The sequence below is a fragment of the Heteronotia binoei genome, chromosome 8 (assembly GCF_032191835.1).
Source record: "Heteronotia binoei isolate CCM8104 ecotype False Entrance Well chromosome 8, APGP_CSIRO_Hbin_v1, whole genome shotgun sequence".
Classification (NCBI taxonomy): domain Eukaryota; kingdom Metazoa; phylum Chordata; class Lepidosauria; order Squamata; family Gekkonidae; genus Heteronotia; species Heteronotia binoei.
Genome location: NC_083230.1, coordinates 56,962,626 through 56,979,281, shown reverse-complemented (window position 1 = coordinate 56,979,281; position 16,656 = coordinate 56,962,626). Strand labels below are relative to the sequence as shown.

General features: G+C 40.4%; 1 protein-coding gene across 4 annotated transcripts in view; it reads right to left on the bottom strand.

Moving 5' to 3' along the window:
* Positions 1-16,656, bottom strand: part of NAV3 (neuron navigator 3) — a 934,586-nt gene that overhangs the window by 308,398 nt on the left and 609,532 nt on the right. For all 4 annotated transcript variants that reach the window (XM_060245118.1, XM_060245119.1, XM_060245121.1 and 1 more), the window contains exons 5-6: positions 3,932-4,004; positions 8-191 (exon numbers count right to left, since the gene is read on the bottom strand). In XM_060245118.1, the coding sequence (XP_060101101.1) occupies positions 8-191; positions 3,932-4,004 (257 nt within the window). The remainder of the gene's footprint in view (positions 1-7; positions 192-3,931; positions 4,005-16,656) is intronic.

Here is a 16,656-nt window from a genome sequence, read left to right as displayed (position 1 = left end):
GACCTACCTGGACTGCATATCTTGCTGGGTTTTGGGCTGGCCAATATCAGCGGGAGGGGGAGAATGAGAGACGTGCTGCTGTAGTTCAACCAAAGACTGGTAGTACTGTTGCTGTTGGTGTTGCTGCTGTTTATAACGAGACAAACTGAAAAACAGCCCTAAAATGGCTTTCAAATTTCCATTCCTTATCTCTGCAAAAAAGGGAAAATATCAGAATTAGGCTTTTGACTTTTATTCATATTATTTTTTTCACATGAAGTTGTTTTATGATGCAATTCTAGGCCCAGTATTTTTCACCACTGGAAATCGCTCACTGAACACTAACTGAAGGGTATTTTCCAGACAGAAATCTATGGGCATTCCTAGCATAAAGATGTTATCAGAGCAGGGTTACTGACAAATTTCAGATCTTTCAAGGTTAGTCAGGTTAAAACTGATTAAAACATTTTTAAAGGTATAAAACAAAGGGACCAGCAGTGGCTTATTATTTCTGAAGTCTGCCCAAATTTAAGTTAGTACTGTGCCAACTGCTGGTTACTTGGATTTCTAAACTTCTTAGAACTAGGCTTGCCAGCCACTGGTCCCAGTGAGATCACTGAAGAGTGGGCTTGCAAACTGTTTACATTTGGAAAAGGATTCTTTGTTTATTTGGCTGCTTTGTTAGTGTATGTGTGTGTGTGCCCCTTAATAAAGCCATGCTTGGAAATGCTACCAAAGCCTGATAATATACAGGATGATCTTGACAGGCTGGAAAACTGGACTGAAACAAATAAAACAAATAACTGGGATAAAACAAATAAAATGAATTTTAATGGGGACAAATATAAAGTTCTGCATTTAGGCAGGAAAACTCAAATGCGTAATTATATTATATGCATATTATATACTTGTCTTGGCAGTAGTATGTGCAAAAAGGATCTAGGGGTTTTAGTGGACCATACACTGAACACAAATCAGCAGTGTGATGTGGTAGCTAAAAAAGCCAATGCAATTCTGGGCTACACCAACAGAAGTATAGTTTCCAGATCATGTGAAGTGATAGTATCACTTTACTCTGCTCTGGTAAGACTTAGCAACCCTACTTAGAATCAGTGGCAGGTGTTTCAGCTCCAGTGCAAAAAAAATAAAAATAAAAATGAGGTCCTTGTAAATCTTTCCCCACACACATAATGTAGAAGGGAAACAGACTGGAAGATTTCATTGGTCAAAGATAATTTGAAGAATTAGAGCAATAACGGACAGTAGCTAGCTTTTATGGTCTTTTTAATGCATCTGGGTTTTAATCTATAAAATTTAATGTTTTGGTTTCTACTAGGTTTTTTTATTGTATAAGCCATCTCTGGCAAATTCTTGGAAAGATAGAATATAATTTCTCTAAATAAATACATGTTCTTTCTTTTGATGGCCTAACCAGATGGGTTCAATACATTGAAAGTATATTGAATGGTTCTCCTGGCAGTTTTTATTGGTAAATGGTGGTTGTGGGGGTGCAATTTGGATTATGGATGCAGCACTGAGAGTCTGCAACACTGAGGGTAACGTAAAGCAAACTATTTTCCCCTCCAGCAGGGAAAATAACAACTTCAGGAAGAAGGCCAGATTTTGAATTAGAAAAGGGCTCATGGGAAATCCCTCTTGTTTCAAATCAGAATTGGGACTCCCTGTGGTGCCTCTTTAATTATACATCCTAGGGAATTCCTTTCTCACTGTCTCATCTACTTTGAGCTTGAGTGAGGTATCATACCTTGCTGATCTTCTTGTAAGGAGAAATAGTAAGGAGCTTGGCTGTCATATACCAGAGTATGGATTTCTCCTCATCAGGCAGAGAGGCTGAAGACAGAGGAGGTGGCAGCTGGGCAGCTAGCACAACTGTTGAAAGAGGCTAAAAAGGCTATGTACATAGCAGCCTTACAGCTGCACACTTTAGGTGGATTGGTAGGAATTTGATTTGTGACTCGTTTTGGGTTTTTTTTTTAAATTTATGTATTTTTGAATACAGATTGGAAACATGCTGAAATTAAAATAAAATATCCTCATGAAGACACAAATGGTTTTAAGATAACCTTATATTAAAAAGTAAACTTTAAAATTAAAGCTTCTGTAATTAAAAAAAAATCACTACCAATAAAATAAATAAAACCTAACAGCAGAAATGAGGACACAATAAATTATCATGTGTGGTTTGGAACTTTCGTCTTTCAAAAATAAAGAATTAAAGTGGATAAAATCCCAAAATATTATGTCACTGGAAGGAACATTATGTCTACTGCTCTGTTTTTAAGTAGTTTTAGATTTAGTTACCATCATTAATTTCTTCAGTAACCCCATTGGATTGGCTCACCTTCTAAGAATATTTATTATTGCTCTACTTCTTCAGGATACACTGAATGATTTATCCAGTGAGAGAAGCAATGAGGAATGTCCTGTACAAAATTCCTAAATTCATACTACAGTCAGCAGTTACATAGCTGAATAGGAGACAGCATGATAACTCTGAAAGCATTGCTAGTGAAAAGAATAAGAAATTCTGCAGATTTCAAACTTTGAATTCTTTCTTCAAACATGAAATATTCATGTTGCTTTAATATTTGTTTTATTTTCAAATACTGTTAACATTAAAGAGTCAAAAGATACAAAATTCATTTTTAAAAACCTAAATGGTCATATTATTATTGTAATAATGTTTTTGAACAGGAGCACATTTATACAGCACATCTGCATCTGAAAGGCAGGAGAAATAAACTTAATTGTTAACTTAGGTTGTAAATAACCACTGTGCATGCACCATTTCGGAACAATTGTATTCCATATCACGGCCATTCTAAACCACAGCAATCATATGGGTTCAGGTCATAGGATTAGAACACATGAAAAGTGTTTAAATGGTGAAAATAAATGTAGAAGGTTCCCCACCCCCCACCCCCCAAAAAAGTGTAAAAGCCCTTTCAGGATCATCAGTGAAATCTATTTTGACTGAGCTAGATGGCGGGCGGGGGGGGGGGGCAACTATTATACTTACAAATATGCTCCACTGAAGTTAACAGTATCTGACTGTGTCCTTTTCTGTATGTTTTAGAAAACGTCTTTCAGGCATTTGAACTTCTGAACTGCGTTCATTTGTAACTCAAGAAATCTATTACTTGAAATTGCTCAAAATTTGCAAGTTTGAAACTGAATAGAAATGCCAGTTATTTGTGACAGCTGCATCTAACATTTCCTTTAAAAAGAAGCTATAATTCCACACTTGGCACCATACTAGCTGTCTCTATTCAGAAATGATTGACACATATATCAAGTACAATGTTGTTAGGGTTAAAACCAAGGATTATGAAATCCCATCAAAGTCAAATATACTGAACTCACCACACCACAGTATTCTTAGGAGCTGTAATTTTTATGTAGGCATAGTACATGTATTACTATTTCATTTGAAAAATAATTTCAGGTCTAAATACATATAATTTGAACCAACTACATTAGACAATGGATGACCAACTTCTCCAATTAACCAAAAGCGTGAAGCATAAGCTTAAAGCATAGTTTCCTTATTAAGATTTGTTGTTAACTTCAATGAGACAAATTTTGTTGCCTATTTTCATGATAACCATTATTATAGTGAAGGTGATATTCATTTTTTCACTCTATGTATGTGGAATGCATACACTGTCTGTTCTCTGTACCTATCTATTATTAGAAAGAGGAAATGAAATACCGTATATAAATGAAAAATATTAATTTCCTATGTTTCCCATAGGAAACATCCAGTTTATTTTATAAGAAGAAACTCAGGCTAATTTTATTTTTAAAAAATCATGAATAACAGCTGTCTTTTTTCAACACAGTATATTATTTTCACACTGTAAATAAATATTTAAGAAGTTATTTTTCAAGAAGGTATTTCATTATCTGTGCCACATTGTCTTTTTCTTACCTTCAGCAGAAAGACCTTGGACATTTACTCCTCTGGCTGCCAAAAAACTAAGACAGACATCAACATTTTCAATCTGCAAAATGAACAAGAAATAGCAAAGCAGTTAAAGGCTATTTTGCAAAATGAAGTGAGAAGGCAGCAAATGGGCAGAGGAGAAAAAAAGAGAAATGAATACTTTACATTCATCACATACTCCAGTTCTTTACTAAAGTTGAACAAGAATGATTATGGCTAATTGGACTACTGCTATAAAAGCTTTCATTGTCAACTTTGGTGCTTAAAAACAATTCATAAAGGGCTGATCCAGAATGGCATGCTGACAAATCAGCAACCCACCTACTTAACATAAAACGGGATTCTGTACACTCAAATAAGCAACAATGAAAGCTCCCACATAGAAATGAACATTGTGTTGTGTGTCCAAATATATGAGTGATGGCTTCACTGCAAGCATATCAACACAAACACTTGACAGACATGCCATACAGATTTGCCAGGAAAAACATGTGATGTCATATATACAGCTATCTTAAAAATTAAGTTTAATCTCCTCCTGTGATTGTCTAAAGTTTAGATGAAAGACTAGCAGTTAAAAGACGAGTTTGTGTGTGTGTGTAAAAAGTGCCATGAAGTTGCAGCTGATTTATTATGGAGACCCCAGAAAGGGCCTTTCATGGTAAATTGGTAGTTGGCGGTTGGTAGTCTCTCTTTGGTAGTCTCTTATCCAAGTATAGACCATGCTTAGCTTCTGAGTTCTGACAAGTGAGCTGTACCATGCCAACTTCCCTCCCATGCATTTCAGTATTAACTATTAAAAAAACCTGAGCCCAGATTTGTTAGCTTACTTAATTGTAATATACACGAATTAAGAAAAAGAAGTTGTCAATATAGTTAACATATGGATCTCTTCCTTTGATAGGGTTGTCAACTGCCAGGTAGAGCCTAGAGATTTCCCACTTTCACAACTGATCTCCAACTGGCAGAGATAAGCACTCCTGGAGAAAATGGCTACTTTGCAGGGTGGACTCTATGGCATTGTACCATGCTGAGGCCCCTCCCCTCCACAAACCCTGCCCTCTCCCAGATCTACCTCAAAGTCTCCAGGTATTTTCCAATGCAGACCTGGCAACACTACTTCCTTATTGTGGCACCTGGCTGCAGGGTAGAGTGGGCATTTAATTCACCAAAAATATAAAAAATGGACTGAGGGGCTGCCTCCCCCCCACCCCACTCCCCGAGGGCCACTCTAGCTACAAGCAAGAAACAGCCTTTATCTTGTTCTGGGTGGTTCCTGTAGTCACTGCGAATAAGCTGGCCTGGACAAGGTGGGCAAGAAAATGAGCTGGCTGTCTAGGCCCCATGTAAGACTAATGAGCTGCTGCCATGAAGGGGTAGGTAAGCAGTCACAGACTCCACTGGGAAGGACAAGGTTTTGTTACTTTTCGCCCTTTGTTGAGGGTGGTGCTAGGCATGAGCAATGAATGAGGCCCTTTCCAAGGCTATTTCCACTTCTCAATCCACCCCTGCCTGGCTGTCTGGTTTCAGTTCACAGAGGTCAGAAGTAGACAGAAAGACAGGAAGCGCAGGAGATAAAGTAACTGACACTTTACTGGGTCAGCTGGAGCTAGGGTTGCCAATCCCCAGTTTGGATGCCCTTCCCCTGCTTCAGGGTTATCAGAAAGCAGGGGAGGGGGAGGGAAATGTCTGCTGGGTACTCTATTATTCCTTATGGAGACCAATTCCCATAGGGTACAGTGGAAAATTACTCTGTGGATATCTGGGGCTCTGGGAGGGGGGTTGTGTTTTTGAGTAGAGGCACCACGTTTTCAGCATAGCATCCAGTGCCTCTCCTCAAAATTCCCTCCAAATTTTAAAAAGATTGAATAAGGGGGTCCAATTCTATGAGCCCCAAAAGAAGGTTCCCCTATCCTTCATTATTCCAAATGGAGAGAAGGCAATTAAAAGGTGTGCAGACCCTTTAAATGTAATTGACAGAACTCTCTTCAGAGTTCAATCATGCTTGTCATACTCCTGGCTCCACCCCCAAAGTCCCCAGATATTTCTTGAGTCAGACCTGGCAACTCTAGCTGGAGCATGGGTTGATGCTGTGCTGCCAGTCCAGCTTGGCATGGCTAAGTCAGATTAGTGGCTGCTGTGAGGTGGTAGGGAATCCTTATTCTGCCTGCTGGGGTCACGGATGCTGCTGCTGTCTCTATGGGCCCAGTAGATTTGCAGCAAGCACTGAGCAGCAAGCCAGGTGACAAGAAACTATGAAGCAAGGAAAATCTTGGTGTGTAAATCTATTGCTTTAAAATGTGGATGTTCGTATGTGGGGAATTTTTAAACCACACCATAGGTGCATTCACACTACACTAAATAATGTGTTTTGCAAATGGATTTTTACTGTGCAAGAATAGCAACAATCCAGTTGCAAAATGCATTATTAGCGTAGTGTGAATGTACCTCATGAAATAATAATACTTATGTATACTGTAGACATAGTCATAGTTTAAGAATATGTTTATTTTTATTATTAAATGTGACCAGTTTTGTTCATAATTAAAACACTCAAATGTGTATAAATAGTATTGAAAAATTCAGTCTTTTCAACTATATGTTTACCTCAATATCCAAATATACCAGCAGTCCTTTTGCGACCGTGTGATATAGTCTTCTGTTCAAAGATGTCCTTGAATATACCATAAGTATAGAAATATATTCATATGCTTAAGTGTATTCATAAGTGTATAGATAAAAGTATATATTGATATACTTATGAATATACAAGTATATGAATGTATTTATTTATTCATTCATTGGATTTCTATCACACCTTCCCCGGCAAGCAGGCTCATGGTGGGTCACAATAAAGTGAACGTTATTTCAGTATAAATCTGAACAAATTAGTTTATAAATTATGACAGCTCCAAAAAATCTCCAACATTAGGTTTATATTGCCTGTGTTCAAGGCTGGCATATTGACAGATGGAACCAGGTCACTGCCTATGGCATGAGTGATAGCATAGATGATATAATGTGCAACTTCAGGTAGGTTGGAGAGGGGAGGCTAAATAGAAATTAGACACTTGCTGCCTCAACCAAAGGTTTGGCCGAACAGCTCCATTTTACAGGCCCTGCAAAACTGTAATAAGTCCTTCAGAGCCCTGATCTCAAGAGGGAGCATTTCCACCAGGCCTGGCTCTGGTTGAGGCTAAGCAGATATCTTTGGGGCTGGGGACTGCCAGGAGATGTTGTTCAGATGAGCATAAAAGAGTCTCCCTGCAACAGACACCCTGTGAGGTAGGTGGGGCTGAGAGAGTTTGGAAAGAACTGTGACTGACCCAAGGTCACCCAGCTGGCTTTATGTAGAGGAGTGGAGAATCAAACTTGGTTCTCCAGATTAGAGTTTGCTGCTCTTAACCATTACACCAAACTGGCTCTCTAACCATGTCCACAAATTTCAACTCCTGCCCTGTAAGGCATTTCTGAAGTTGTTTTTTTATATCTCTACATAGGGATGGTTTGTTTAGCAGCAATCCAACCACCATATTCTTCAAGGCTATGACAATCACCCTCTCCCTTAAGGAAACATTCTTGTTGCATTCATATTTATATTGGAGTCTCCTATGGATGCCTAAGAGCCCTGTGGCACAGAGTGCTAAAGCTGCAGTACTGCAGTCGGAGCCCTCAGCTCATGACCTGAGCTCGATCCCAGCGGAAGCTGGTTCAGGTAGCTGGCTCCAGGTTGACTCAGCCTTCCATCCTTCCGAAGTTGATAAAATGAGTACCCAGCTTGCTGGGGGGAGAGTGTAGATGACTGGGGAAGGCAATGGCAAACCACCCTGTAAAAAGTCTGATGTGAAAACGTTGTGAAAGCAACGTCACCCCAGAGTTGAAAATGACTGGTGCTTGCACAGGGGACTACATTTACCTTTTTACTCCTATGAGCATGGGAAAGCTCATTTAATCAAACCTTGAAAGGAAACCTGGTAACTTGAGAGAGCATCACATTAATTCACTTCTTCTATGCTAAAGTGTCAGTGGTATAAGTGAATGTCATCAACAGCAAATGGTGCCAGCAGCTGTTCCAAGTAAGCAACCATGATACAAATTGAGAGCACTTTTACGAGTAGAAGAGCTGGGGAACAGTGAATAAAAATATCCCATCTGACTGTACGCTATATGCAGGAGAATGCTTGTCATTCCAAAAAATGCCATCACTTGAAAATACTTGGGAAGTGATGCCTTTTACATGACTGTGACATGAAACTGTAAAAGGAATTGCACACAACCTGCCCCCCATATATACAAGTACAATCAAAGGGAAGGTCTACCTCACAGTTGTAGGAAAGATTAACAAAAATAAAGTATCCCCAAAACCAAAATCAATACACATTTTTTTTTCGGGGAGGGGGGGCAAATACAGTAAGATCAAAACCATTTTTAAAGTATCTGTGAACTTTAACAGTGATGGCCAATGTGTTGGTGGAAATTTTACTTCCTTACGTGGAAGAAAGAGTTAAAAACTATTCAGCAGGCCATTGAGAGGAGGAATTACTCATATTTCATTTCTGTGTTTTTTGTCATGTAAGTGATCCTAACATGATCCCTGAACTCTGTGTAAATAGCTTTTTGAAATGTAATTAATAAGTTAGGTTGGTAGCCTGCCATATCTCTAAAGACTTGATGACGTACCAGCATTTATTCATAAACATAACAGACCTCTGAGTTAGGTTACTATTTTCATCAGAACTAAACAATGAAATGGCCTTCCCTTCTGTGAAACAGGCCAAATAATTTGGGGGCTCCTCTGTTGGGTGGAGGAAACCCTTAAGCACAAGATGCAGGCATGACAGAGAAATGGAGAGACAGGATATTCCTCCTCTCATAATTTTAGATCTTGGGGTAGTAGATTCAAGGAAGACAAAATAAAGTACTTCTCAGCTGAATTCAGATAGGCAACTCATGGTGGGAGCCTCTCAGCTTAAAAAAAAAGTTAGCACAGTTCGAGGTGCTCCATTGTAAGCAGAAAGCATATGGCTGGCTGCCAAGAGCAGCACCGGCTGTGAGTGCCCTGGAGGAGCCAGTCATACCACTCATGCACTTAAACACAGAACAATTGACACCTTTTCTGCCCTGGTCCCAGCCTCGTGGAATGTGCTCCCAATTGAGATCAGGGTCATGTGAAACTTGCTACAGTTGCATAGAACCTGTAAAATGGAGCCTTTGGTTGAGGTGGCAGATGTTTCCACCATCTTGGCCTCCCCTGCCCATAATAAGCCTACAGATTCCTACTATCTTGCAAACATCTAACAGAAGGCGTGCAGGGGTGGCCAATAGTAGCTCTCCTGAAGTTTTTTGCCTACAACTCCCATCAGCCCCAGCCATTTATTTATTTTATTTATTTATTTAGAATTTATATCCCGCCCTTCCCACAAATGGCTCAGGGCGGCTTCCAATAATGAATCCAACATAAAATTAAACAATATTTAGGCATGTAAAGGCTTAAAGATTTAAAACAGATAAAACCTTAAAATTAATAAATAATCCATGTGTATATAAAAGAGATCTGGCAAGTACGTTAAGTTCTCAAGCTAGGTATAGGCTAGCCGGAAGAGGGTCGTCTTACAGGCCCTGCGGAACTGGACAAGGTCCCGCAGGGCCCTCACCTCTTCCGGCAGCTGATTCCACCATGTAGGGGCCATAACAGAGAAAGCCCTTTGTCTGGTGGATTTCAAGCGGGGTTCTTTCGGCCCAGGGATAGTAAGGAGATTTTGTGTTCCCGACCTCAGTACTCTCTGGGGAACATGCGGGGAAAGACGGTCCTTCAGGTAGACAGGTCCCAAGCCATATAGGGCTTTAAAGGTGATAACCAGCACCTTGTACCGGACTCGGTACATCACTGGAAGCCAGTGCAGGGTCCGAAGGCCCGGCTGAATGTGTCCCCACTTTGGGAGACCCAGTAACAGCTGGGCCGCTGACCCCATTGGCCATGCTGGCTGGGGCTGATGGAAGTTGTAGGTAAAAAACATCTGGAGAGCTACCGTAGGCCACCCCTGGGTATTGGATTGCTCTGGAGATATGTATGTTTCTTAGCTGCCATCATGTTTTATTTAACTGGTTTTTAATTATATATTTATTGTAATTTATTCATGCTTTGAGCTATCCTGAGCCCACTGTGAGATAAGACAGGATATAAGTTCAATAAGGAAATAAATAAATAAACTGTTTTGGGTCCCTATTGTAGACAAAGGTAGGATATAAATGAAATAAATAAATATAAATAATAGAATCATAGAGTTGGAAGGAACCTCCAGGGTCATCTAGTCCAACCTGTTAGGCGATGGAATCTCAAGGCAGTATTCATTGAAACAATGTATACTTTATTGGAAACTCATAGCTGGATACAGAAGTTGAGACTAATGCCTGGAATTAGGCGGTTACTATTCTTAAAGAATCTACATCAAAGACTTTCTAAACAAAGTCCCCGTTCCCATAACATCAAGGGAGTGAAGGTGCAAACTTTCACACAAGGGCTTCAGCTTATCGTCTTGCCCTGGGAAGATGCCTGGCGGCCGTGTTATCTACCAAGGGTCGCATTCTTTTGTTCTTTGGTAACATCAACAAAGTTTACACATCACTTGCTGTTCCTTTTGATATGCACATTAACTACAACATAATAAAGAGCTTGGGATTAGTACAAAGAGTCAATATGGTTAGTATTCTACATTTATAATATATTAGAGTTACAGAGCCTGACACAACCCCCTGCACAATGCAGGAAACTCATAAACACCTCCCCCTAAATTCACAGGATCTTCATTGCTGTCAGATGGCCATCTAGCCTCTGTTTATAAACCTGCAAGGAAGGAGAGCCCACTACCTCCCGAGGAAGCCTGTTCCACTGAGGAATCGCTCTAACGGTCAGGAAGTTCTTTCTAGTGTTGAGCTGGAAACTCTTTTGATTTAATTTCAACCCATTGGTTCTGGTCCTACCTTCTGGGGTCACAGAAAACAATTCTACACCCTCTTCTATATGACAGCCTTGAAGTACTTGAAGATGGTGATCATATCACCTCTCAGCTGCCTCCTCTTCAGGATAAACATGCCCAACTCCTTCAACCTTTTCTCATAGGTCTCCAGACCCCTCACCATCTTTGCCGCCCTCCTCTGGACCTGTTCCAGCTTGTCTATATCCTTCTTAAAATGTGGTGCCCAAAACTGAACACAATACTCTAGATGAGGTCTTATCAGAGCAGAGTAAAGCGATACCATCACATCATGTGATCTGGACATTATACTTCTGTTGATACACCCAAAATTGCATTTCTCTTTTTTAGCCACCACATCACACTGTTGACTCATGTTCAGCATATTATCTACTAAAACCCCTAGATCCTTTTCACACATACTACAGCTAAGACAAGTCTCCCCCATCCTATAACCATGCATTTAATTGTTCCTACCTAAATGCAGAACTTTACATTTATCCCTGTTAAAATTAATTTTATTGATTCTGGCCCAGTTTTCCAGCCTGTCAAGGTCATCCTGTATCCTGTTTCTGTCTTCTACAGTATTTCTGACCCCTCCCAATTTAGTATCATCAGCAAATTTAATAAGCATTCTCTCTATTCCTTTATCCGAATCATTGATAAAGATGTTGAACAAAACAGGTCCCAGGACACATCCTTGAGGCACTCCACGTCACTTCTCTCCAAGAGGATGAGGAATCATTCACAAGCACTCTTTGGGTGCGATCTGTCAACCAGTTACAGATCCACCTAACGGTAACAAGATCCAAACCACATTTTACCAACTTGTCAACAAGGATAGTATGTGGAACCTTATCAAAAGCCTTACTGAAAAAAAAATAAACGATGTCTACAGCATTCCCCTGATCCAGCAAGGTAGTCACTTTCTCAAAAAAAGAGATCAGGTTAGTCTGAAATGACTTGTTCTTCAGAAACCCTTAGCAATCACATCCATTCTTTCTAAATGTTCCAGGACCGACTGTTTGATGGTTTGTTCTAAAACTTTTCCAGGTATAGACGTCAAGCTGATGGGTCGGTAGTTACCCGGATCCTCTTTTTTCCCCTTCTTGAAGATGGGGACAACATTCACCCCCCTCCAGTTTTCTGGCACCTCTCCTGTTCTCCAAGAATTCTCAAAAATAATAGCCAGAGGCTCAGAAATTACATCTGTAAGCTCTTTTAGAACCCTTGGATGCAATTCATCTGGCCCTGAGGACTTACCGTAGTTTCATTTAAAGAAACTAGGTGTTTATGTACTACCCCTATATTGATCCTAGGTTGGAACTTCATACCCTCCTTATATGTTCTGTTTTTGAATAGCTGAATATAGCTGAAGATGAGACACAGATAAAAAGTTGGTTCATTGGTGAGTGGGAAGGAGGAAGCAGTGAAAGGTGATGAGAGATTACAGGTTGCCAAGAAGATGGAAAGAGGAAATAGTTTTGGGAAGGAGATACAGAAGGAAATGAGGTGTTCCTTGCAAGTCTTGCAGGTTCCCAACCCCACAAATAGCCTCTGTGCAGCAGCTAGCACTGGGGTACCCATTCCACAGGTGGGGGTGGGGGAATCCCCTAATTTTTGGGGCTTCTGCCCACCACCAGCCAGCTGGCCAGCAAGGGAAACCTTGCCCCAAACAGTGACATCCCTGATGCAATGATGTATCATGCGGTAGTCACATCATCACGTTGGGGACATCATGTGGTGACACTGGTTTGAGGGCAAAATTCTATTATTTGAAAACCATTTTACCATAGAGTTTTGCCCTTGAACTAGAGCACCATTGCACAACATCCCTGACATGATGACATCACATGGAAGTCAAGGATGTTGCTGTTTGTGGATGGAGCCCTGCCCCAGTCCTGGAACACTCCATCCAACCCTCTGCCAGTGAGTCACAGGGACTTGGTATCCCTAACTGGTACTGCACAACTTGGCCAGCTTGGGAGGGAAGAAAAGAAGAAAGAAACAAGGGGGGTCTGTAGGAGCTTTCAGGGTAGGGAAAGAAAAAAATGTGTGTGAAGGGGAATCAATGCCATCTTCACAAATCTTTGTGGATACCCAGCTTGTTTCTACTAAGGCACTGCTATGTGTGCCCTCACCTTCTATAGGAAGGTTGCTACTCACCAAGGAATAGGACTTACTTGCTCTGTGACACGTTTGTAATATAAACATGTATTCAGCTGGCATGTAGCCATTTCAGCCTAAGCCAATACCAGGTGGAAACATGTTTCTCTCAGGATATATATATGTAAACAACTGGGTTTGATACTGCTAATGTGTGCAAATTTGGAGGAGTTATATTATTTAAACTTTGGAAACAGCCACAAGAACATCATACTTAGAAATTTTATATCTTAATGTGTTTTCTTATAGCTACTGAAGGGCCATGAAAGACATCTCTTCCAGAAGCTGGAGAGATATCATTAAGAACCATCCTTGAAACAAGCAGGGCTTTTTTTTTTTTTTTTTTCTGAGCCGGAACACTTGGCCAGCATTCCAGCTCGAAAAAAGCCCTGGATGAAAGCATCCCCAAAGCATCCACTGACAAAATGTGGTAGTTCCCTTATCTAAAATGAGCTGCATAGAACAAGATAATATTTACTTCTTGTTCTGAGGCTAGCTTGGAGATGCCCTGGGCTGTGCATGTTTATCCTGCCATCCTTCCAAGAACCTCAGGGTGAATTGCATAATTCTCCCCCATTTTATTATCACAACAATTTGGTAAGGTAGGCTTGGTTGAGATAAAGTGACTGGCCCATTATAGCAGAGGGGATGTTTGAACCAGGGTCTGTCAAATGCTGCTAGGCCACTGCTATTAATCACTGGTGGGTGTTTGGCTGGCATCTGGCAGGCCATTAAAATATATACAGTGGGACTGTAGTTTGGCCCTGCGAGACAGTGTGTGTGTTTGACTCAATGTCACCAATTAAGTTTCATGCCTCAGTGGGAATTTGAACTTAGTCCTTCTTAGTCCTTTCACATTCTAACCATTGTTCCACACTAGCTCTCCTCTGTGTCCATATCGTGTATGTATATGTGTGCTCAATATCATGCATACATGTTAATACCAAAAAATGACTTGGTTCGATTTTTTTTCTGCCTTTCTCCCCCTGTCTTTGCAGCCTGCAACTCTGGCAACTGGCCAAGATGGTAGAATTAAAAAAAAAAATTCTGCAGGGCCTGCAAGACATACCTGTTCAGGCAGGCTTTCAACAATTAATTGGAGGTGCTCTTAACATCTACAGGGGTGCGTAGTATCCACCATCCCACAGTATTCATAAATGATTCTGAACAAGACAAAACACCATCTGAAATTGTATTTAAAATTGTTTTAATATTTTAATAATGTTTTATTTTAATAATTTAAATAGTTATCAAATTGTTGACTGTTAAGCCACCCTGAGCCCGACAGGAGAGGGCAGGATATAAATATAATATAATATAATATAATATAATATAATATAATATAATATAATATAATTAAAAAATCCTTGCCTGTTGGCAATCCTATCAGTTTCCATTGACAAACTCAATAATTTAGTCTCACCTGGATTTAGGAAGGGTTTCTAAGACAGAAAGTCTGAATTCCAGGCAAGTTTGAACTCTTTCACTTGCCATTTTAGGAATTAAACAATTCCTATTTATATTACTAAGGAGGGCTGCACTCTTGGACTTTTCTAAGACTTCAGTGGGTTTAAGCAGACATTTCTGAAAACACTGCCAGCTCTGATGACACAGTTTTATATTTTTCTTTTCATGAACCAGTTTGTCCTGTGTAGAAAGCAGAAGTGCACTATTGACAAACGCTAAGGATTCATTAAGATCAGGATGGAAATAACTTGCAAGGGGATTGTGTTTTGGTAGGATTTGGTAGCATCCCCATGACAGCTATAATATCTGCTTGAGTATAATTTGCTAGCACTGGACCAATCTTAATGACCTGAATTTCCATCACAAGAATTTAGTTACTTTAGATTTACTGAGAATACAGAACTGAAATCTTTTTACTACTTTTATTTAGACAGCAAAAATAGTAGTACAGGTCACTTATGCAATCTTCCTATTACTAAAATGGCAACCAAAAGCCTGTTCGCAGGGAAGGCAGGATAGCAATAGAAATAAGGAGAGGAATGGTGGCTCAGTGGTAGAGCATCTGTTGGTAAGCAGAAGGTCCCAGGTTCGATCCCCGGCATCTCCAACTAAAAAGGGTCCAGGCAAAATCTTCAGCTTGAGACCCTGGAGAGCCGCTGCCAGTCTGAGTAGACAATACTGACTTTGATGGACCGAGGGTCTGATTCAGCATAAGGTAGCTTCATATGTTCATGCTCATAAATACCAACTACATAATGAATGTCACCTATGGGGATGCTCCAAAAAGTCATCATGATAGAAATTCACTAGTTCTCTTCACTTTCTCTGTAGTATGAGATGGCCAGAAAGGAATCTGTACAAATCAAACCTTTTTCTGACTAGAAAGCCTTAAAAAAAAATCTTTCACTTCACATCTGTTTATGAATACAAGGAGCCTTTACTGGAGGCATAGTATTCACACAGCCACAGAAAATGCTGGACAAAGCAGGTTAATTCTTGTTTTAGGGAATAATCCGTTTAATGATATGCAACAGAGAATAATTTATTTCTGGAACAGCTTAACATCTCTTTCAAGTGTTCTTTGCAGCCAAGATAGACCTGCATTTCATTGCAATTTCTCAGGAGAAACAAATAATGTAGCAGAATAACAGAAAATAAAGGCATAGCAAGGACTAGAGTCTGTACCTTTGTGATGAAGCTTGCATGCAAGTCAGTGTTTACTTTCCAATAAGAGAGGTTCAGGGATTTAATCTATCTGGTAAATATGTCATCACTGTCTAAACCCTTCTTCTGAAGTCTACATCTCTATGGAGGGGAGGGGTTCAGTAGTTCAATGGTGACTGTAAATGCAGATCCTCAGAAAGATTTTTCTTTATTTAACTGTTATTGTTGTTTAACAATTCTGTGCAATAGTTGTACCGACTGAACTCTGTGCCCTAGTATTTCTCAGCTGTAAAATGGAATCAAACAGTGAATTCAAATGAGATGGACATCTTCTTAATATGTGTGTGTACTCACTACAGATTTTACTTATACTTATATGTGTAAAGAGCTTTCAAGTTTGCAGCCAAACTATGGTAACCCCATAGGGTTTTCAAGGGAAGAGATGAGTAGAGGTGGTTTGCCAATGGCTTCCTCTGCATAGCAAACCTGGTCCTCCTTGGGGGCTTCCCATTCAAGAAGGCCCAGCGCTAGGGGTTCTAGCACTCCAGGCCAAACCCTGTGCTCCCACCCCCTGCGGAAGTGACATCATCAGGCCACACGCTCTTTGTGCAAATGCTCATCTCACCCCTCTTCCACTTCAAAGGGAGGCAGGAAGAGGCCACATCCTTCTTTCTTGTGAAGAAAGAAGGAGGTGGCCTCTTTTCAGGTCCCTCTGAAGTGGGAGAGGGCCAGGCAAGGGGGCAAGCATAAGCTGCACATTCTTTCTTTGAGAACGTGCAGCTCAGCATGTCCCGCCCCTTACCCAGCCACCTCCAGCTTCAGAGGGATGGGCAAGGGGCAAGGCCAGCCAAGTCACATGTTCTTAAAGAAAGAATATGTGGCCCGTGCCTGGCCCTCTCCTGCTTCAGAGGGACCCAGAAAGAGCCCGCCTCCTTCTTT